The sequence below is a fragment of the Chrysemys picta genome, chromosome 24 (genome assembly GCF_011386835.1).
Source record: "Chrysemys picta bellii isolate R12L10 chromosome 24, ASM1138683v2, whole genome shotgun sequence".
NCBI classification, from domain to species: domain Eukaryota; kingdom Metazoa; phylum Chordata; order Testudines; family Emydidae; genus Chrysemys; species Chrysemys picta.
Window position 1 is genome coordinate 12972074 of NC_088814.1, and position 21231 is coordinate 12993304.

At 56.5% G+C, this 21231-nt stretch overlaps 2 protein-coding genes and 1 long non-coding RNA gene across 7 annotated transcripts in view; 2 read left to right on the top strand and 1 right to left on the bottom strand.

Annotated features, from left to right (window-relative positions):
- The window catches only part of LOC135977338 (rho GTPase-activating protein gacV-like), a 954030-nt gene that overhangs the window by 85335 nt on the left and 847464 nt on the right, over positions 1-21231 (top strand). The window lies entirely within an intron of this gene.
- On the top strand, positions 1896-11158 carry LOC135977367 (uncharacterized). Its single transcript, XR_010594820.1, has 2 exons — positions 1896-1962; positions 7121-11158. It is a non-coding gene; the product is annotated as an uncharacterized LOC135977367 (long non-coding RNA).
- LOC101938275 (non-structural maintenance of chromosomes element 3 homolog) lies at positions 14272-20936 on the bottom strand. Of its 4 annotated transcripts, XM_005314341.4 has the most exons (10): positions 20616-20936; positions 20406-20501; positions 19790-19853; positions 18573-18652; positions 17888-17982; positions 17365-17444; positions 17238-17280; positions 17005-17067; positions 15203-15317; positions 14272-14841 (listed from the first exon to the last, which is right to left on the bottom strand). In XM_005314341.4, the coding sequence occupies exons 1-10, from the start codon at positions 20655-20657 to the stop codon at positions 14695-14697; spliced, it is 825 nt and encodes a 274-aa protein (XP_005314398.1). In that variant the 5' UTR covers positions 20658-20936; the 3' UTR covers positions 14272-14694. The 4 variants fall into 4 exon arrangements, with proteins under 4 accessions (XP_005314398.1, XP_042702634.1, XP_042702635.1 ...); XM_042846700.2 differs by lacking the exon at positions 20406-20501; XM_042846701.2 differs by lacking the exons at positions 18573-18652; positions 19790-19853.

The following is a 21231-nucleotide window of genomic DNA, read 5'->3' on the forward strand; positions in this document are numbered from 1 at the left end:
GGGGAGTGTGTGGGTGAGGTTGGGTGGAAGTTTGTGGGGGCAGTGGAGGGGAGTGTGTGGGTGGGGTGGGCGGAAGTTTGTGGGGGCAGTGGAGGTGAGTGTGTGGGTGGGGTGGGCGTGGGTGGAAGTTTGTGGGGGCAGTGGAGGTGAGTGTGTGGGTGGGGTGAGGGTGGGTGGAAGTTTGTGGGGGCAGTGGAGGTGAATGTGTGGGTGGGGTGGGCGTGGGTGGAAGTTTGTGGGGGGCAGTGGAGGTGAGTGTGTGGGTGGGGGGGGTGTGGGTGGAAGTTTGTGGGGGCAGTGGAGGTGAATGTGTGTGTGGGTGGAAGTTTGTGGGGGCAGTGGAGGTGAGTGTGTGGGTGGGGGGAAGTTTGTGGGGGCAGTGGAAGTGAGTGTGTGGGTGGGTGTGGGTGGAAGTTTGTGGGGGCAGTGGAGGTGAGTGTGTGGGTGGAAGTTTGTGGGGGCAGTAGAGGGGAGTGTGGGGGTGGGGGGAAGAAGGCACCAGAGGGCGGAGCGGGGCCGTTCCATGCGGCTCCTGCCAGCTCCGGTGCATTGTGGGATTCCTCCTTTCTCCCAGCGAGTCTCTGCTGTTCTCAGTCACGTGTCCCTAGAGCCCCGACATCCTCCTCAGCCCCCAACCTGCCCTGTCCCCCTCCCGCCCCCCCATCTACCCCCTGCACCCCACCCTGTCCCCGTGGGGCGCCCTCAGCCCCCTCATCCCCTCCCCCACCCGCTCCCTAGAGCCCCGACATCCTCCTCAGCCCCCAACCTGCCCCGTCCCCCTCCCGCCCCCCCATCTACCCCCTGAACCCCGCCCTGTCCCCATGGGGCCCCCTCAGCCCCCTCTCCCACCCGCTCCCTAGAGCCCCGACATCCCCCTCAGCCCCCAACCTGCCCCGTTCCCCCCCACCCCCCATCCGCCCCCTGCGCCCCGCCCTGTCCCCGTGGGGCCCCCTCAGCCCCCCCATCCCCTCCCCCACCCACTCCCTGCTCTGTAGGGCCCTGACATTCTCTTCAGCCCCCCCAACCTGCCCCATCCCTGGGCCTCCCCAGCCCCACATCCACCCCCAGCCCTGTCCTGCGCCCATGGGGACCCCTCAGTCCTGCTCCCCAAACTCCCCCTAGTTCACCCCCCAGCCCTCCGTCATCCCCCAGCGCTCCCCTCCCCCATCCTGTCCTCTCTCTGTGGCCTTTCCCTTTCCCCTGCCAAGGTGCTGCCTCCCTCAGCGTCCTCCTCCCACCTCGCCCCAATCGACTCCAGCCCATTTCTCCAGTACTGGGCCCCACGTCCCTGTCACCCCATTGCCTTCTCCATCCCCAGTGTGTGAGTCCCTCATCTCCACTCTCTGCTACCCCCCAACCTGCCGGATTCCCCTTTTCAGACCCTGTGGGGCCCTCCAACCTGCCCCACCTTTCCTCTCTGGGCTCTCTAAATCCCCCAGTCCCACAGTGCACTTGGTAACCCTACTCTCCTCTACCTCTAATCCGCCTAGTCCCTTACCTTGGGTCCTCCTGGACACCTCAAACCCACAGTCCCGCCCCCCACATATATCCCAGTCCTCATTCACACGCTGAGCCAGTCCCTTGAGGCCCCCACTGCCCACCAAACTTCTCCATCCATGAGGCCCGGGAAGCGGGGGCATGCTCCCAATTTGGCTGGGCTTAGTGTGTGTGTGTGTGTGTGCTGGGCTCACAAAGGCATTTTGCTCCCTTGGGGTGGGGTGTGGTTTCTGGCACAAGGTGACATGGTTTGGTAGCCCTGTGGATGCCATGTGGTGTCTGGGATGGGGCGAGTGTGTTCCCATGATGCCCCTTCCCCTCTGCCTGCAGAGCTGAGGAAACACAGGTCTGAGGAGCAGAGCAGAAGCTCTGGGAAGGAGAAGAGCAATATGAAGATGGATGACACCAGGTGACTTCTGTGGAGGGAGACATGCTGGACAGCGCCAAGGACTCGGGAGACAACAGGTGTGAGCCCAGGCCGCAGAGAGAGCTGGGGGAGGGTCTCTGTTTCTGTAACACTTCCCAGTCCTCTCTCACAGATGGAGTCCAAGAGGGAGAGGAAGGAGAGGACAAGAGCCCCAGTACTAAAGAACAATAAGGTGCATCCTAGCTGGGCCTGGGGCTCTGTGGGGTTAAGACTAGTGGACTGTGGAAGGGACAAGACTCTCCTGTGCAGAGTGACTCTGTTGGGTGCAGGTGCAGTGGGGTGCTTTCTAATTGTAGCTCTGACAACATCATGGGAAGGGGGTTCAGGGTAGAGCCCTGGGGTGTGGGAGATGCGAGAAGGAGAGTCTGGCCATCACGGCAGATTGTGATGATAACTTTTGTTTTTCCTTCTTGTGTTGTGTTTGGCACCAAGGGAAAAGAAGTGTGTGGTGGGGGTGGGGGACAGACTCCGTCTCGGTGGTGAGATGGAAAGCGAGCGAGAGCGCAAGCGCTGTTGATGTCAGGCAAGACTTGTCCAGCTGGGAGCGGAGCAGCTGTCACTGTGAGACCAGTGTCTGGTTTGGTGAGGGCTCTGGTCACAGGCCCCCTGGCTCCAGGCAGGGACTGCCCGTTAGCTGGGTGTGGGTTTGTTTAAAAAAAAAAACAAGAAAAAGGGTTTCCTGACTAGCTGTGGATTCAAGGGAGATGATGATGTCATTTGTGGGGGCTGTTCATCTCTCTGGCCAGCGGTGGTGTTTGCTCCCTAGCCGTAGGTTGGGTCCATGAGGGATTGCTGCTGGATTGGCTGTAGGAGCTGGGTCTGGGGAGTCCCCACAGAACTGCCCGGCGGAATGAGGGGGCTGTTCAGTTCTGCTGACTTTGCAGGTGGATACAGCCTTTTGGGTCCTAGTGCCGGTGGTGCTCCCCGTCTGTGTGCTGGGAGGGGCCATCCTGTTCTCTGTACAGCAGGGAGTGCATGTGCTGGGGTGGGGTGGGGGAAATAAGCAGTAGGGAAGGAAGAGGGTGGGATGAGGAGGAGATGGGCAGTGGGGAAGGGGCATGGGATGGGAAAGAGAAGGGAATGGGGGATGGGGGGACAGGGGAAAACCGGGAATCTGGCATGCAGCATCCCCTTGGCAGCAGCTGAGGCTCGCCCGTTAAGCAGCCCCATCGAACCCTCCCCCTGACTAGCCCCACTTCCCCTGCATCTGTACCACCCCGACGAGCCCCTGGACACCCACCCCACAAAGCCCCAGCCAGCTGCACTTGGACCCCCACCCCAATGAGCCCCACCTCCCCTGCACCCACCCTCCCGCTGAGCTCCCCACACCTAGACACCCCTGCTGAACCCCAAGCACCTTCACCTGGACCCCTCTACAGAGTCCCACTGCTCCATCCCCCAACGAGCCCCTGTGCATCCAGATCCCCCACTGAGCCACCTGCACCCTGACTGCTCCACCCAGAACCCTGTTAGCCCCACCTGGATCCCCCCACACTGAGCCCCTCCACACTTGCATCCTGCTGGGCTGAGCCTGCCTCCCACACCTGGTGCACCTGGCGCAGAGGGACAGTGCCCAAAGGTGTTTCTGGGGCAGGCCCATCCCTTACACTGTGTCAGGGTCCGGTGCAGCCTCACTGTTGAGTCCCTGTCCTGGGAAGGGAGTGGGGAGGCTGCAGGGTGATCTCCCACCTCCATGCAGCCAGTGGCCTGGGCTCCCCCTGCCAGGCTGCAGCTTCCACGTTTATTTATTGACAAATAAAATTTGCAGAATTTTAAAATAGTGCACAGAATTTTTAATGTTTTGGTGCTGAATTCCCTCAGGAATGTGGAGTGCTGGGCAGTTGTGGGGGGGCTGTGAGAGGGGCACTAGGCAGTGGGGGGTGCTGGTTATAGGGCTCTGCGGGCCAGAGGGGCACTGGGCATGGGAGTTGCCAGGCATAAGGGGGTGGGGGTAATGGGCGGGGGGCAGTATGGCAGAGCACGCTGGCAGCGCAGGGCTGGGTGGGCCAGTGGCCTCTGGCGGGGTTGCGTGGACCGTGGCTGTACCTCCCCTCTCCCCCCGCGCCTTGCCCCTGGCCAGCCCCTCACTCTGGGGATCAACCCCCCTCGTGCCATGCCCCATTCCCCATGGGAGCCCACAAATCTGTTTGGCGCCGGCCCTACAAAAGGTTAATCGGGCCCTGTCCACACCTCCTTGTGCTGGGCAGTGCATGGACAATCGGAGGGACAGCGGGATGATGTGGAGATCGATGAGTGTGTGAGGCAGGCAGATGGATGGGGGCGTGTGGCATACAGTGGGGGCTGGCCCTGTCATCTGCTGCCCCATCTGACTCTACCCCTGTCTCTCGCAGGCAGCACTCAACAGAGAGTGGCTCTGTAGCGTTACACTGGTGCCTACATCCAGTGCGTACAGCTGGGCGTAATGTGCTCCTGGAGAGCTCGGGCAGGGACAAGCGTGGGGCTCACGGCTGCTGAACCAGCTACTCCAGAGATTGCCACAGATCTCACCCCCCGCTTGGGCACCAAGACCCTGGCCGGGGGTTCCTTGTCCCTCCTATCAGCCAAAGCAGCCTGCTCAGCACAGAGACCGAGGTCACCTGCCCCCGCCCAGCCTGGCTGGAGCTGCTCCAGCCCCGAATTGCTGGTATCCAGCCTGGCTGGAGTTGGTTTGATGTCCTAGCGGAGTCCGTTCCCCACTGTGGTTAGTTGCTCTTTCTCTGCTTCCCCATAGCCCCTCCCCAGAGTCTGTCACTGCTTGGCCTAAAAGCTTCTTCCCCTTTGGGGCTGTGTGTTCTGGGGTCTCTGCTGGCAGCAGGGACACTGCTCTGGCTTTGGGCAGGTGCTCGGCAAGGTAGGGTTGTAACTTAGAGCTTTCTTCAGCAGAAATTTTAGTAAAATTAGCCTTTGCCTCATTTCTGAAAGTGCAGAATAAGACCCAGGCACCCCCCTGCTCACCAGGGATATGTGTGGGTAGGTGTCAGGGTGCAGTGCCCCCTGCTGCCCAGATGGGATAGTGCCATATGTGTATCTCCCCCCCAACACTGTGATAGTGATCCCTGCTGGCCAGGCACGGGAGTGCCCTGTCAGTGCCTTCTTGTTGGAGCAGTGACCCCTGGTGGCCACTGATGGCAGTTGCCTATGTGACCCCACCACTACCATTGCGCCTGTGACGGTTGGTGGCTGGGTGAGGCAGGGCCCTGTATGTATATCAGCCATTGGGGCAGTGCCCTCTGCGTATCCCACACTCATCTCAGTGAAGCGTGTTACCCAGGTGGGGCTGTCCCCTGTGTGTATTTACACACCCCAGCCCCTGCACTGGGGCAGTGGCCACTGGTAGCCAGAGGAGTCGGTGCCCTAAGTATGTTCTTCACTTCCCCCAAGGGGGCAGGAGCCTGGGTGTCAGGCAGTGCCTGCGTATCTTCCAACGCCATTGTGGCCGTGAGCCCTGCTCCTGGTGTGCGTCACTCCCCACTAGGGATGTGCCCTGTTGGCCACATGGGGCAGTGCCGTGTGTGTAGCTCCCCCTCACCCTCTGTACCAGGTATGGCAGGCACTGATCCCTGCATGCCCGTGGGGCAGTGCCCTCTGTGTATCCCCCAACTGGGGCAGTGACCCCTGCTGGCCAGCTGGGGCAGTGCCCTGTGTGTGTGTGTGTGTGTGTCCCCTATTTGGGTAGTGACCCCTGGGGGCTAAGTGAGGCAGTGGCCTTTGATTTCCTCTTCTCTCCACACACACACCCCTCTCCCTCTCTCTCTCTGTCTGACACAGTGCCCCCCTGTTGGCCAGTTGGGGCACTACCCGATGTGTATCTCTAGTGATTGGAGCAGTGACCTCCTGGTGTGGCAGTGCCCTCTTGGTATCTCCCTCCCCCCGCACACACACACACCATTGTGGTAGTGGCCACTTCAGGCAGTGGCCTGTTTCATTCCCCTACCACCACCATTGCAGCAGTGACCCCTGGTGGCCAGGTGCAGCAGTGCCCTGCGTGTATCCCCCCAACCAGTGCCCAGTCTGTGACCTCTGGTAGCCATGTGGGGCAGTGGCCTGTGTGTACCATCTCCACTAGAGCAGTGACCGCTGGTGTCTTGGTGCTAAGATGCAGCCACCTCTGGCTTACACAGTGGGGCTGTTTATAGGCCAGTGGGGACAGGCCCCCCCTGTTCCAGGAAGTAGGGAATAGCTGGGACTCGGGGCTGAGCGCTCCACCTTGTATGTACGTGTGATGCTGTTAAGGCTGCTTCCCCACTTTGAACTTTAGGGTACAAATGTGGGGGCCTGCATGAAGACTTCTAAGCTTAACTACCAGCTTAGATCTGGTCCGCTGCCACCATTCCCAAATGGATTCCCTTCCCTGGGAAGCCTTGAGAAACTCTTCACCAATTCCCTGGTAAATACAGATCCAAACCCCTTGGATCTTAAAGCAGGGAGAAATGAACCATTCCCCCTCCTTCTCCCACCAACTCCTGGTGAATACAGTTTCAACCCCCCTGAGATCTTAAAACAAGGAGAAATTAACCATCCCCCCTCCTTCCTTTCACCAACCCCTGGTGAATACAGATTCAACCCCCCTGAGATCTTAAAACAAGGAGAAATTAACCATCCCCCCTCCTTCCTTTCACCAACCCCTGGTGAATACAGATCCAACCCCCTTGGATTTAAAAACAAGGAAAAATCAATCAGGTTCTTAAAAAGAAGGCTTTTAATTAAAGAAAAAGGTAAAAATTATTTCTGTAAAATTAGTATGGAAAATAACTTTACAGGGTAATCAGACTTAAAGAGCTCAGAGGACCTCCCTCTAGCCTCAGGTTCAAAGTATAGCAAACAAAGATAAACACTCTAGTAAAAGGTACATTTACAAGTTGAGAAAACAAAGGAAAACTAACACGCCTTGCCTGGCTATTTACTTACAAGTTTGAAATAGGAGAGACTTGTTTAGAAAGATGTGGAGAACCTGGATTGATGTCTGGTCCCTCTCAGTCCCAAGAGCGAACAACAACCCAAACAAAGAGCACAAACAAAAGCCTTCCTCCCACCAAGATTTGAAAGTATCTTGTCCCCTTATTGGTTCTTTGGGTCAGATGCCAGCCAGGTTACCTGACCTTCTTAACCTTTACAAGGAAAAGGATTTTGGAGTCTCTGGCCAGGAGGGGTTTTATAGTACTGTACACAGGACAGCTGATACCCTTCCCTTTATAGTTATGACAGACGCGCTGAGCACCTTTCCCCGACGTGAAGAAGACCCTGTGTGGCTCCAAAGCTGGTCCAGTAACAGGTATCACCTCACTAGCCTTGTCTCCCTGTCTTCCATTCTGCAAGTGTCCAACTTCCCCTTCGCTGCTGCTCTCCAACCCCCCCCAGGCAACACCCCCAATTCCCTTCACCTGCCAAACCTCCCCTGGACCCTGAGCCCGACCCCAACCCTGGGGGGGGCTCCCCACCTGCAAACCCTATGGAGCCTGGGGGGCCTGCTCCGAGGAGGGGAGGGGAAACCTGGGGCCACAAACTCAGTCATGGGGTTGAGGCTGCCCCTGCAAGGAGAAGCGGGGTGGGAGGGGAGAGAAGAGTGAAGCAATGCATGCTGGGAGATAGAATCGTAGAACTGGAAGGGACCTCGAGAGGTCTCTAGTCCAGTCCCCTGCACTCAAGGCAGGACGAAGTATTATCTAGACCAGCCCTGACAGGTGTTTGTCCAATCCGCTCTTCAACCTCCCCAAGGATGGAGATTCCACAATCTCCTTAGGCAATTTATTCCAAAGCTTAACCATCCTGACAATTAGGAAGTTTTTCCTAATGTCCAACCTAAACCTCCCTTGCTGCAGTTTAAGCCCCTTGCTTCTTGTCCTATCCTCAGAGGTTAAGAAGAACAATTCTTCTCCCTCCTCCTTGTAACAACCTTTTAGGTACTTGAAAACTGTTGTTATGTCGCCTCTCAGTCTTCTCTTCTCCAGACTAAACAAACCCAGTTTTTTCAATCTTCCCTCAAAACTCATGTTTTCTAGACCTTTAATCATTTTTGTTGCTCTTCTCTGGACTTTCGCCAATTTGTCCACATCTTTCCTGCAATGTGGAGCCCAGAACTGGATACAATGCTCCAGTTGACACGTAATCAGCGCGGAGTAGAGCGGAAGAATTACTTCTCGTGTCTTGCTTACAATACTCCTGCTAATACATCCCAGACTGATGTTCGCTTTTTTTGCAACAGCGTTACACTGTTAACTCATATTTAGCTTGTGATCCACTATGACCCCCCAAGATCCCTTTCTGCAGTACTCCTTCCTAGGCAGTCATTTCCCATTCTGTATGTGTGCAACTGATTGATTGCTCCTTCCTAAATGGAGCACTTTGCATTTGTCCTTATTGAATTCCATCCTGTTTACTTCAGACCATTTCTCCAGTTTGTCCAGATCATTTTGAAGTTTAATCTTATCCTCCAAAGCACTTGCAACCCCTCCCAGCTTCGTGTCGTCCGCGAGCTTTATAAGTGCACTCTCTATGCCATGATCTACATCGTTGATGAAGATATTGATGTAGCGTCTCAGCAGGGCTCTATCTCCCCTCAGCCACGCCGGGCCCCGTGACACCATGGGAGATGTGGTGTCTCCTGCCTCCATCTCCCATCAGCCACTGTGAGGGCCATGGCACCATGGGAGTGGTTGTCTCTCCGGCCTCCATGTCCTGTCAGCCACTGCAAGGCCTGGCCCAGACTTCCCATTTCCGGTGTGAGTCCGGAAGCAGAAGTTGCCATGAGTTGGTGCCAGGAAGGGTGATGCTGTTGTCAGGAGAAAGCAGGAGGAGTAGGTGGGGTCCGTGCTACCGTGGGGAGGTGCTGCCCTTGCTGTGAAAGGGCCCAGCCGTTATGGGAGATGTCGTCGCCCTGCCCTGCCACGCTCTGCACCAGCCCCTGCCTGTCACGGGAGGTGCAGGCTCCAGCCTGCAGAGCTGTAGCAGGGAACTTTGGATGTGAGATTGAAATGGAGTTTTAGTGCCATTATTTTTTTATTTCAAAATAGAACAAAACAAACCTAATTTATCTCAAACCTACAAACAGGATTTTACAAACCATGAGTGTGGTTTAGGTCCTTAAAACCTTACATAATTACACACCAATATTTACACACGCAAATTGTTTTTTGCCTAATATCCCTTGCACTGCTCTAATTATTTTTTTATAATACTGTACCCTGATTACATTCCCAGTTTGTATAATCGAAAGCAGTCGAGTTAACTTCCAGTAGAAACCCCATATATATAGTGATTTTGATTACAAACATTTCTGTGGGGAAAATCAGCAGCAAAATCATCCGGCCCGAGCATCATGAGATTTTCCCAGGGCCGCCCAAGTTGCCCGAGGCCCCTGGGCATGGGCCGCCCAAGTTGCCCGAGGCCCCTGGGCATGGGCCGCCCAAGTTGCCCGAGGCCCCTGGGCATGGGCCGCCCAAGTTGCCCGAGGCCCCTGGGCATGGGCCCCCTGTGCGTTAATCCACCACTGCAATGGCTGCGGAGCTCAGGATCCCGCTTACCAGAATGCCCGGAATGCCGGGCGGAGACGGAACACGCGGGGAGCGACCACCAGAGCCAATCAGAAGCCAGCGCTCGGAGACAAAGGGCTCGGTTTACAGTCGGTTGTTGGCTGTTGGTGGAGTGGAGCGGAGGGAGACGCAGCACAGCCTGGGAGGTGCCCATTGACACTGAGACCGAAGACCTGGTAAGGATCCCCACGTGTGCTTGTTTTCCTTGTGAATTTCAAGCTGGCCAAGGAGTACAGGGCAGCATCAGCCCCTAGAGAACTGATACTCAACTCCCATTCTGCTGCACAGGGGCTGGGAGGGAGCTGGTTGTGGTGGGGGGTCAGGCCCCTTGTAAATGCTGTTATTGTTGATGGGTTATTAGTCTAGTTGCTCCTGTTCTTTCCTTAGCCCCAGGCCTTTCTTCCCTCTGCCCAATAAGCTCCCTCACTTGTTGTGTTGTTCCTGGGGGGATTGTGATAGATTTGTACCCCTTGTGCCTGGATGATGATCCTCATCTGTTATTGGGAACTAAACACTTCCCCAGGGCACAGCAGCCCTTGTGACTCAGGCGCTAGGAGGGGCCCCTTGGGGTGGAGTCTGCAGGTGCCAAGAGAGTCCTGCACTTCGGAGGGAAGAATCCCATGCACCGCTACAGGCTGGGGACCGACTGGCTAAGCAGCAGTTCTGCAGAAAAGGACCTGGGGATTACAGTGGATGAGAAGCTGGATATGCGTCAGCAGTGTGCCCTTGTTGCCAAGAAGGCTAACGGCATATTGGGCTGCATTAGTAGGAGCATTGCCACCAGCTCGAGGGACGTGATCATTCCCCTCTCTTCGACGTTGGTGAGGCCACATCTGGAGTATTGCATCCAGTTTTGCCCCCCCCCCCCCCCCCCCAACTACAGAAAGGATGTGGACACATTGGAGAGAGCCCAGTGGAGGGCAATGAAAATGATCAGGGGGCCAGAGCACATGATTTATGAGGAGAGGCTGAGGGAACTGGGCTTATTTAGTCTGCAGAGGAGAAAAGTGAGCGGGGATTTGATAGCAGCCTTCAACTACCTGAAGGGGGGTTCCAAAGAGGATGGAGCTCAGCTGTTCTCAGTGGTGGTAGATGACAGAGCAAGAAGCAATGGTCTCACGTTGCAGTGGGGGAGGTCTCAGTTGGATATTAGGAAACACTATTTCACTAGGAGGGTGGTGAAGCACTGGAATGGGTTCCCTAGGGAGGTGGTGGAATCTCCTTCCGTAGAGGTTTTTAAGGCCCGGCTTGACAAAGCCCTGGCTGGGATGATTTAGGTCCCTTCCAACCCTAATATTCTATGATTCTAAGGACCCAGGTTCCATCCCCCTGAGGGAAGAAACTCCACTGAGCAGCAGGCAACAGGGCAAAGCCTTGAGCCAGGCCTCAGGGCAGGGGTTGCAGGGCTTTGGCTTCTCTTTCTGGCTCTGCCGCTGCCCTACTGTGGAGCCCTGGGCATGGTCACTTCCCGTCTCTGTACCTCAGTTTCCCCGTCTATCCAGTGAAGAGAGACACTTCTCAAACTCAGTTTGAGCAGTAGTGAGTCTGGATCAGACAATGAATGTTAAACCTTCTGCGCTCAGAAGGACAATGAGTGGGTGTTTGGGAAAGAACTCCTACTGATTTCCTGTTGGGCTGCATCCAAAGCCAATAACTAGGGCTGTCAATTGTAATTTCAATGTATTATCCATATTTTTGTGGATTTTTTTATAGTTTAAAATATATTGATTTCAGTTACAACAGAGACTACAAAAACAAGGAGTCCTTGTGGCACCTTAGAGACTAACACATTTATTTGGAATAAGCTTCCGTGGGCTAAAACCCAAATAAATGTGTTAGTCTCTAAAGTGCCACAAGGACTCCTTGTTGTTTTTGCGGATACAGACTAACACGGCTACCCCTCTGAAACAGAATACAAAGTGTACAGTGCTCAACATATATTATTATTTTTGATTACAAATATTTACACCGTAAAAAAGATAAAAGAAATAGTATTTTTCGATTCACCTCATACAAGTACCTCAGTGCAATCTCTTTATAGTGAAAGCGCAACTTACAAATGTAGACATTTTTTTTAAGATAACTGCACTCGTAAACAAACCAATGTAAAACTTTAGAGCCCACGAGTCCACTCAGTCCTACTTCTTGTTCAGGACCAACAAGTTTGTTTACATTTCCAGGAGATAATGCTGCCCACTTCTTATTGACAATATCACCTGACAGTGAGTACAGGCATTTGCATGGCACTAGTGTAGCGGGCGTTGCAAGGAATTTATGTGCCAGTTATGCTAAACATTTGTATGCCCCTTCATGCTTCAATTTCTAGATTGCACTATTGGTTTTTTTTACTGTGCAAATAATAATAATACAGGTGCCCCTTCCCCCATCACGATGCTCCACTGCTGCTCCCACCTCCTGGCCCCCGCCCCCATGGAGCCGCCCCCACCAAGCTGCCTGCCCACTGTCTGCTGCGCAGAGCGGGGGTAGGAGTGGGGGGCTGATGTCAGGGTGTCCCCGATCTGGTAGCTGCTGAGCTGGGGTTGAGGAACGGGGGCACCTGTCTGCTGTTGCCATTGGCTCAGGAGTGAAGCCTGGACACCTGGGTTCCCTTCCTTCTCAGGCCGGGGAGGGGGTGTGGCCTGGGGCTACAGGAGGACGATGCCTGTGCAGACTGACTACAGGTCTCTGTCACTGACCCCATTGCTCTAAGGGATGAGATTCCCTGGGGGTCCCAACATCGGGGGAGCTTCGGGAGCAGCCTGCAGGGAGAGCCCTGCCAGTGTGTGCAGAGCCCAGTCCAGGTGCCCCCGGGGAGTGTGGGTAGGAGAGGGAGTCGCCCCAGCTGGGGGGCAGACAGGCCCATTGGCGAGAAGCTGCGTTGCCCCAGACTCACGGCTGTTCCCTGCTCAGTTCCAGGATGGCTGTACTGAGGAGGATTCTCAGGAGAAAGGCTCCGCTGGTGGCCCTGAAGCCAGAGGGGGGCAGCTGCCAGCATCCCCAGACAGAGAGCTGCCCCTCCATCCCCATGGCATGGGAAGCAGCTCCTGGCCACCCCAGGAGATGGACCTGCTCGGCCTTGCTCACCAGGAGGAAACCAGCTCCCAGGGCTGGTGCCGAGCGGAGAGAGACGACATCCAGGCCGAGATGGAGGTGGCCCAAGTTCAGTCTGGGCAGGCAGGACACAGCCCACGGGAGGAACCAGGCAAGGCAGCTCTGGGTTTGCTTCTGCTGGAAGGCCAGCCCTCAGCCCAGCCGCGTGGGCCAGCAGGAGGCATCCCCAGGGCAGGAGCTGGGGGAATCGCTGCCCCAGCAGCTCAACTGGTGCCGGAGGGGAGAGCAGCTGCTCCCTGGAGGCTCCCTGCAACACGGAGGCCGAGTGCTCCTCCACTGCAGGTGAGGAGACTCCCTGGGCATGGGGAGGAGCAAGGGGCCATTAACACCCAGTCACTCTGTCAGAGTCATTGGGGGGATCCCAGCCCAGGGGTCTGGCCTGAGCCACGTGAGCCCAATGGCGTCAGCGGGAGTCACAGAGCCACCCCCTGCAGTGGGGCATGGGGGGAGCTGCTGGGAAGTGGGTCCCTGATGCTTTGGGGCAACTCCCAGGAAGGATGGGACAGTGAAGGGCCCCATCTGTCATGGGGCCCTGGGGCTGAGGAGTCTGTGGGAGGGGCAGTGTGGGGATCTCTCTGCCATGGGGGCCTGGCACCTTCCTCATAGCTTGGGGTCCAGGTAAAGCCATTTTGCCCCCCTCAATCCAGGCTATGCCCCTTCCTGCCAGCAGCTAAACACCCTCACTGCACTCCCTGCACACCTGTGCTAACACCATTAACGTCCCTGGGGGGCCCTAGATTATAAACTGGGGGTGCACCTGACACCCCACCTGAGATCAAGGGCCCATCAGACACCCCATGCCTGAGATCAGGACTCCTGGCATGCTGGGTGTCAGAGCCCTAATGAAAGACAGCCCCTACCCTAGAAAACATGGTCTAAATAGACTGGGAGGTGGGGAAGGGAAACTGAGGCACAAAAGGGACACACCCCCTCTCAAAGCCATGGGATTGGGCACAGCTCCGGCCAATGAGGTGGGTGTACCTCTTGTTGCAGAATGTCAATGTGATACAGGAGCTCGAAGAAGCGTGTGTGGTGCCCACCTGTGCCCTTTAAAGCAGTCTCTCTCCTTCGCCGTGGCTGTGGGGTCAGTGCTGTTCTCTTCACAGGAACTGTGGGGCTAGACTGGGGCCTCGGGCCCTGGCTCCTAATGTCACAGATTGCCGCATGAGCTGGACTTTCAGTTTCTAGCCCGCAGCAAGCCTGAGCCGATCGCTCAGCGAGCGGGGGAGCTGCCCTGAGCATGAATGACACTGCCGAGGTCTGCAGAGAGCCAGAGCTGATCACTTGGCAAGGGGGGAATCATCCTGAGTGTGCACAACGCTGCCTGAGCCGATCATTCAATGACCTGGGGGGGGGGGGGGCTGCCCCCCGTGTAACTATACAGCAAGGCTATGTGATTGCCACTGCGGGGCGCTGCACGCAGGGGGGAATGCAGCAGCTGCAGACACAGCCCTGGCTCAGATAACATACCCAGGACCATCACCTGCCACTAGCACCAGCGCTGTTCGCAGGCTGCTACAGCAAGCTGCTTGCTGTGCTCCAACCCTCTGCAGACACAGCCTTGTGCCTGGAGCTTCTTCCCAGAGACGCTCATCTAGGGCCCCTCCTACAAACAAACCCCCTTCCACCCAGGCAGCAGGCAAGAGCTTAGTGTGCTCCTGGCCTCCAGAAACTCACCCCCTGTAGTTAAAATCCCACTGCAGAGAATTGCATACTCCACTAAGGGGACTTTATTTGAAAGCGTCGTGGGTGAATCACAAGGATCAAAGGTCATGTCAGTGCCCAGCTCTGAGCCAGCCCCTGCGTGCGGCAGAAACCAACTCCATGGCAACTCCGGAGGGAGGGGTTCACACAAGCTGCCCGTGCCCCCCCTCCAGAAAGGTGAGGAGCGGTCTCTGCAGCTGAGCTAATCAACATACAACAATCAAACTGCATTTTACAACCCATTTGTCCATGGACCATGTCTCAGGTGGGCTGAGCTCAGGAGGGCAGAGGCAGCTGCCACAGTGGACCCTTGGGTGCTGGATGCTAGGCTCAGCATGGGCAGATGCCACAGCTCCCCTACTTTTCAGGTCTGCTGGTTCACAAGGCATCATGGGGCAGACCACCTGTGGGTGAAGTGGATAAGACTCACCGGGTCCTCCTCCGTGCCCCCTGGATGGCCCCACCAGTGTCTCCAGGGGTGCTAATGTCTTGGAACAGGCCCCCCGCAGCTGCCTCCTCAGCTGCTGCCTCAGTGTACTGGGTGCTCCAGGCCTTGGGGTCCTTGTTTTGGATCTGATGAAAAGAGACCAGAAGGGAGGATTGAGACAGCTGGGCTGTGATCTCCCCCAGGGCCTACATGGGCAGCATCAGCCCTTAAGGGACAGGTCTATTGCCCCCTGTGGAGGACCCCCTTGCCCAAGCACCCTGGGATACCCCCAAACCTCAGTTCCCTTGGCTGCCCAGGGACTGTCCCCCCATTTCCCCAAGACCTGCCCTGTAGGATTTTAATCTTCATTTCCCCACAGCTCCCTCTTAGTGACCCCCACCTCCAGGCACTCAAGGGGGCTCAGACTCTGCTCCCCCTAAATCTGAGCCCTCTCCTTCCTTAAGTGTCCTGTTCTCTCCCCCCCCCCGCCCCCCCGCAGGCAGGTACCTTGGCGACAAATCGCAGGATCTGCATCTTGGAGGTCTCCTTGGCAGCCCGTGCCCCCCACTGGAACTCAAACTCGGGTGGATCTGTGTGGGGTATGCGGTTGTATTCCAGGTACCTGATGGGGCAAGAGTACAGCAATCAGCAACCATGCCCACTTCTCCAACCTGTCAAATCACCGCCCCCCTCCACTGTCACTGAGCCCACATAAATCCCTGCCCCCCTCAGCCCCACTTCCTCCCGAAGAGCAGCCATCTGACCCCAGTAACCTGCTCCCAGCATGGCCAAAGAGGTAGAGCAGTGGGCTCAGGACACCTGGGTTCTAGCTCGCCTGTTACTCCTGTCCTCACAGCCCCTTGGGGTGTAGGCTCCGCCCCCCACTGCAGCTCCATGCCCCTTCCCTTGGGGCTCTCCATTCTCCAGAGCCCCTGGGGCCAGCCCTCCTTCCTGTTGCCAGAGAGAAAATGGGCTGCTGGATCTCCCCAGCCCACAGAGAAGGGCAAAGGGCCAGCTCAGGCTGTGTGCGTGTCCGATACCTCCAGCACAGGGAACCAGCCTCCAGGCTGACTGCATGCAGGGGCAACGAGATAATCTGCGGCATGGTATAAACAGCAAGGCTGTGGGCTCCGCCATGGCTGCTCTGTACACACCGGCCACATGGGATTTGAACCACCTGCTCCCAGGCTCGCAGAGAGCAGCCACCCAACCTGCTGGGCCATTGCAGCACCTCAAACAGGGCCCAAATCTACTAATGTGCAAGGAGGGTGAGTGACAGGACTCCTGGGTTCTGTGCCTGGCTCTGGGAGGGGATTGGGGCCTACTGGTTAGAGCAGGGGGCTGGACGCATACTAAGGACTGCAATATCCAGTGGGGTGAGAAAAACTGCTTTATCTAGATGTTGCCCAGTCTAATAGGATTGAGAGTTTAGACTGTGTGCTTATATTCTCTTTTGGAAACTATCACTTAATCTATCTTTTGTAGTCAAACTTCTTTTACAGTTTATCTTTACCAGTGAGTTTGCTTGAAGTGTGTGGTAAATCTGCTCAGGTTTGCAAAGGCTGCTGTATATCCACTTTCCATTGATGAAGTGGTGAATCAATTAATAAATTTGCACTGCGCACAATGATATATGATATGAGGTACAAGGCTGGGAGCTGTGGAGGGAGGGGATTTGGCTCTGGTGCCTTTCTCTGGCCTTGGCTACACTCGGGACTTCACAGCGCTGCCGTGACAGCACTGCGTGTAGTCGCACCGCCAGCGCTGCGAGAGAGCTCTTGCAGCACTGTATGTACTCCACCTCTCCGAGGGGAGTAGGTTGCAGCGCTGCAAGCAAGCGTGCAGCGCTGCAGGCACTGATTACACTGGCGCTTTACAGCGCTGTACTCGCTGCGCTCAGGGGGGGTGTTTTTTCACACCCCTGAGCGCACCAAGTTGCAGCGCTGTACAGCGCCAGTGTAGCCAAGGCCTCTGTGTGATTCATGAGTGGCTCTGGGAACATTCATGCAATCTAGCTGGGGGTGGGGCTCCACATGTGGTTGTGCTGAGTGATCACAGTCCCTGGAGGGGGTTGCTGCTTGTTACTAGCAAAACATTGTGAGAGACAGCCCAGGCTGGAGCGTTAAGGGGGCACAGCGGTCCCACAGCCCCAGGCTGCACCCCAGGGATCCAGTCACAGACCTCACTCCCCTCCCAGAGCCAGGCACAGAACCCAGGAGTCCTGGCTCCCAGCCCACTCTGCTCTAACCATTAGACCCCACTCCCCTCCCAGACACAGAACCCAGGCATCCCGACAAACCCAAACTTACTTTTGGCGGACAAATTCCTCAGTCACCAACTTCTTGACATCCCCAAAGACCTCGTGTCTCACTCTGGAGGGGTTGTGGATAGGAATGTGTTAAAGGGGCATGGCCTCAGGGCACAGGCCCCTGCTGCTCCACCCCCCACTCTGCAAGCCCCATCATTGATTAGCTGGTGCCCAGAGAGGGAGGAGCCTGCAGGGGACAGCGTTAACCCCTGGTATCCCAGACCCTGCACATACCCAGGGTCAACTCGCAGTCTCCTTAACATCTCCCACACAGCAGCTGAAAGGGCAAAGTGAGAATGTCAGTCAGGAGGCGGAGCCTGCAGGGAAAGGGCAAGGCCCGCAGGGAAGGGGCGGGGCTTACATTCTTTAGCAGCATTGCCCTTCATGAAGAGGAAGCTGAGGATGACAGTGAGGAGGCCCAGCTTTGCTGTGCAATCATCCCTGCAACACACAAGAGGGGTGTCACTCACCCAGGGAACTCTGCGGAGGACTAGGGATCTGAACAAGGAATCAGAGGGTTTAATGGCAGAGCAAAGACTCCTCTCAAACCTTCCAGAGCTGGAAAAAGAATCCTGGCTCAAAGCCTCCCCCACTTTAACCACTAGAGCCAGGGACAGCCTATAGACCTCCCAGCAGACCTCCAGTCACATGGACACTGCAAGGCAGCCTTTTGGCTACTAGGGGGCAGAGGAACACAATGCCAGGATGGGGGCATGCAGGGATCAGCCATGCCAGTTTTATGTGGGGTGGGGTTTGGTGGGTGGGTGGAGCCTAATGACAAGGATCAACTCTTAAAGGCTTGGAAGCCTCTTGGGGGGGGGGGGAAATGGAGGAATCGGTCATGCTGCCTCCCACCCCAGCCAGCCAGTCCCCCCCCACCTTACTGTTTCAGGTTATCCACTTCCAGGCGCGGCAGAATGCTGACCAGGATGTAGGTGTGATGCTTGGGGTCTATCTCCATCAACTGCAGCCCAAAAACCTGGGGGAGGAGGGGGGGAGGTTAATTTCAGAGAGGCATGGGATGGGGAGTGGTTGGAGCAGGGCATGATGGGAGGAGCCAGGACTCCTGAGTTCTATCCCTGACGCTGGGAAGCGAGTGGCAAGAGTAAAGGGCTGCAAGTAGCCAAGATAATACTGACCAAGAACATCAAGACTATGTCTACACTACAGACATAATGCAGCCACTCTACGCTGGCAGGAGAACACGCTCCTGCTGACATAACACTGTCCACACCAGCACTTTGGCTGGTGAAATTTATGTCGGTCAGGGGTGTGTTTTTTCACACCCCTGACCGACATAAGTCATAGTGCAGACAAAGCCCAAGGCAAACACAACAGTTTTAAAAGTTTTTTAAAGATCACTCAGTGAAAGCTAGTCCCTCATGCAACATGTAGCCCCTAGCACCCGGCACTGACTGGCAGGGGAGAGTGCCCTCTGTCAAGCTCCCCGCAGCACAGTACCCCCTAGTGCCCAGCACTGATTGGCAAAAGAGAGCGCCCTCTACTGAGCCTGCCAGGGGAGTGTGTCCCTAGCCAAGCCCCCCGTTCCACTCCCCACAGCATGGTGACCTGCTGGAGAGTCCTGCCGGCTCGCTTAATGATCTCAGAATAGACGCCTCTGTAGTCTTTGATGACATTTTTCAGGATATCTACAAGGGAGAAGAGAGGGAGACATGTTACAGCTATTCCCATGGCTCCTAACACTCCCTGCTGGCAAGACCGTGCCCCTGCAGTGGTAACCCTCTAACCCAGCAGGGGCAGTAGAAGAATCCTAGAATATCAGGGTTGGAAGGGACCTCAGGAAGTATCTAGTCCAACCTCCTGCTCAAAGCAGGGCTAATCCCCAACTAAATCATCCCAGCCAGGGCTTCATCAAGCCTGACCTTAAAAACCTGTAAGGCAGGGGTCTCCAAACTTTTTTGATCGCGCACCCCTATCAGTAAAAATTTCTTAGGCACGCACCCACTGCCGCGCCAAAACAAACAAACCAAAAAAAAGCTGCTCAGACTTCCGCCTGACGAAGCAAAAAAACAAACAAAAAAACGCTCCTGCTGCCACGCACCCCCAAGGATCCTCACGTGCACCCCACTTTGGAGACCACTGCTCTAAGGAAGGAGATTCCACCACCTCCCTAGGTAAACCATTCCAGTGCTTCACCACCCTCCTAGTGAAAGTTTTTCCTAATATCCAACATAAACCTCCCCCACCACTGCAACTTGAACCAGAAGTAGAATCCACATGTCTTGAGTTGTAACTTTTTAATGACCGTTTCAGCTACATTCCCCTCCTCATCAGATACCCCTCCCAGGAATCCCATGGACTACCCCAGTCAAACATTATTGGTGACCCATACAAAGAGGATTGGGAAATGAGGGCTCCCAGGTTCTGTCCCTGCCTGTAAGGGGAGTGGGGTCCAGTGGTTAGAGCAGGGACAGCTGGAAGCCAGGACTCCTGGTTTCCATCCCTAGCTCTAAGAAGGGAGTGGGGTCTAAGGGGTCAGAGCAGAGGAGGCTGTGAGTCAGGACTCCTGGGTCCTATCACTAGCTCTGGGAAGTGGGGGGGAGGCTAGAAAAAGGCTAATCAAAGCATGCAGATGCAGCACAGAAGGAGGAAGCTAGAGAAAGTCACTGTGGCCGAATGGCTGAGTCCTAGCTCTGCTACCTCAGAGATCTGGATTCAGACCGAGTGGGGAATAGAAATGGCCTCAGGGAGCCCCTCTGCTAATTTGAAGGGGACTGCAAAACCTCCCCACCCCAAAGTCCATGACCATCTAGCAGGCCTCTTACCTGCCCGTTTGATGGGGATTTTCTTCTGATCCTTGACCAGCAGGTATTGCACCAATTCGCTCACCTGCAGGTGGAGGACAAGGTGCATTACCCAAAAGGAGGCGGTTCCCATGGGGGAGGAACAGGCCCCCCACGTAGGGTTGCCAGTTTTAGTTAGCTGGATTCCTGGAGGTTTCATCCCATGCTGTAATCCAGGGGTTGGCAACCTTTCAGAAGTGGTGTGCCAAGTCTTCATTTATTCACTTTAATTTAAAGTTTCATGTGCCAATAATACATTTTAACGTTTTTAGAAGGTCTCTTTCTATAAGTCTATAATATATAACTAAACTATTATTGTACGTAAAGTAAAGAAGGGGTTTAAAATGTTTAAAAAGCTTCATTTAAAATTAAACTAAAATGCAGAGCCCCCCCCCGAGACCGGTGGCCAGGACCCAGGCAGTGTGAGTGCCACTGAAAATCAGCTCGTGTGCCACCTTCGGCACCCGTGCCATAGATTGCCTACCCCTGCCCTAAGCTTTAGTTCACGATTTATATGTAATTCCTGGAGACGCCAGGCCAATCCTGGGGGGCCGCCAACCCCCCACCCCGCGTCACAGCGCCCCCCCCCTCCACCCACCTTCTGATCCACGTGCGCCGGCGAAAGTCGCTCCAGGTTCCGCTGCACCTGGCTGGCGCTCTGGCTCAGCGCATAGTCCTCGTCCGGGTCTTCCCCCTGCGCAGGGCGGGAGGCGCATCAAAGCGGCAATGGGGCAGGGGGAGGCGCACGGGCCGTTCCCAGCCAGCCCCGGTGGGGGCGGGAGAAGGGCCCCCCGGGCTCGCGCCGTACCTGGGAGGGGCCGGGCCCCTTAGCGCGCCTCTTCTGCGCCATCGCTGCCGGGCGGCGCCTCAGCCCGGGGTGTCGCTGGCTCCCTGCGCGCAGCCTCCGCGGGGCTCAGCGGCCGCAGCCCCCAAGCGCGGCCCTAGGGTCCAGGCGGGGAGAGTCCCCCGCGGTCACCCGCTCACGCCGGGGCCGTCCCAGCCCAGCCCGCCGGTCCCCAAGGGCTGCCTCTCACCCGGCTCCCCCAACCGATCGCGGCTGTCTCGCTCGCGCCACTCTCCGCCTCCCGCGCAGCCCGACAACACCCTCTGCGCATGCGTTGCGTAGCATCACGTCACTCCTTCGCGCGCGCCCTCGCCTCTCCGCCTCCCGCCAGCCCCGCCCCCTTTAGCGTCACGCCTCACCCGCCCTCCAAGCTCCGCCCCCCCGGGGTTGACATACGGCGCGAAAATGGCCCTCGGGTCCCAGTCACGGGAGGGGGGAAGGTGCCCCTCCCCCACACCACAGCGGCGCGTGCCCCAGGCCGTGGCCTCCTGGGCCCTGCGCCCCTAGACGCTCATACGGGCCCCTCCCCCGTTACAGCAACATGGCCATAGCTCCTGGGCCTGCGCGTGCTGCTGCTGCC

What these genes read in the sequence shown, in the direction of transcription:
- LOC101938275 (XM_042846699.2), bottom strand. Translation starts at nt 20,024, where the DNA reads ATGAAGACTTGGCACACCACTTCTGAAAGGTTGCCAACCCCTGGATTA. An exon ending in CCGGCAGGACTCTCCAGCAG is followed by an intron (nt 17,983 to 18,572) that starts GTCACCATGCTG and finishes CTCCTCCCCCAG; the next exon opens with GTTTTTGGGCTGCAGTTGAT. An exon ending in GGGCAATGCTGCTAAAGAAT is followed by an intron (nt 17,281 to 17,364) that starts GTAAGCCCCGCC and finishes TTGCCCTTTCAG; the next exon opens with CTGCTGTGTGGGAGATGTTA.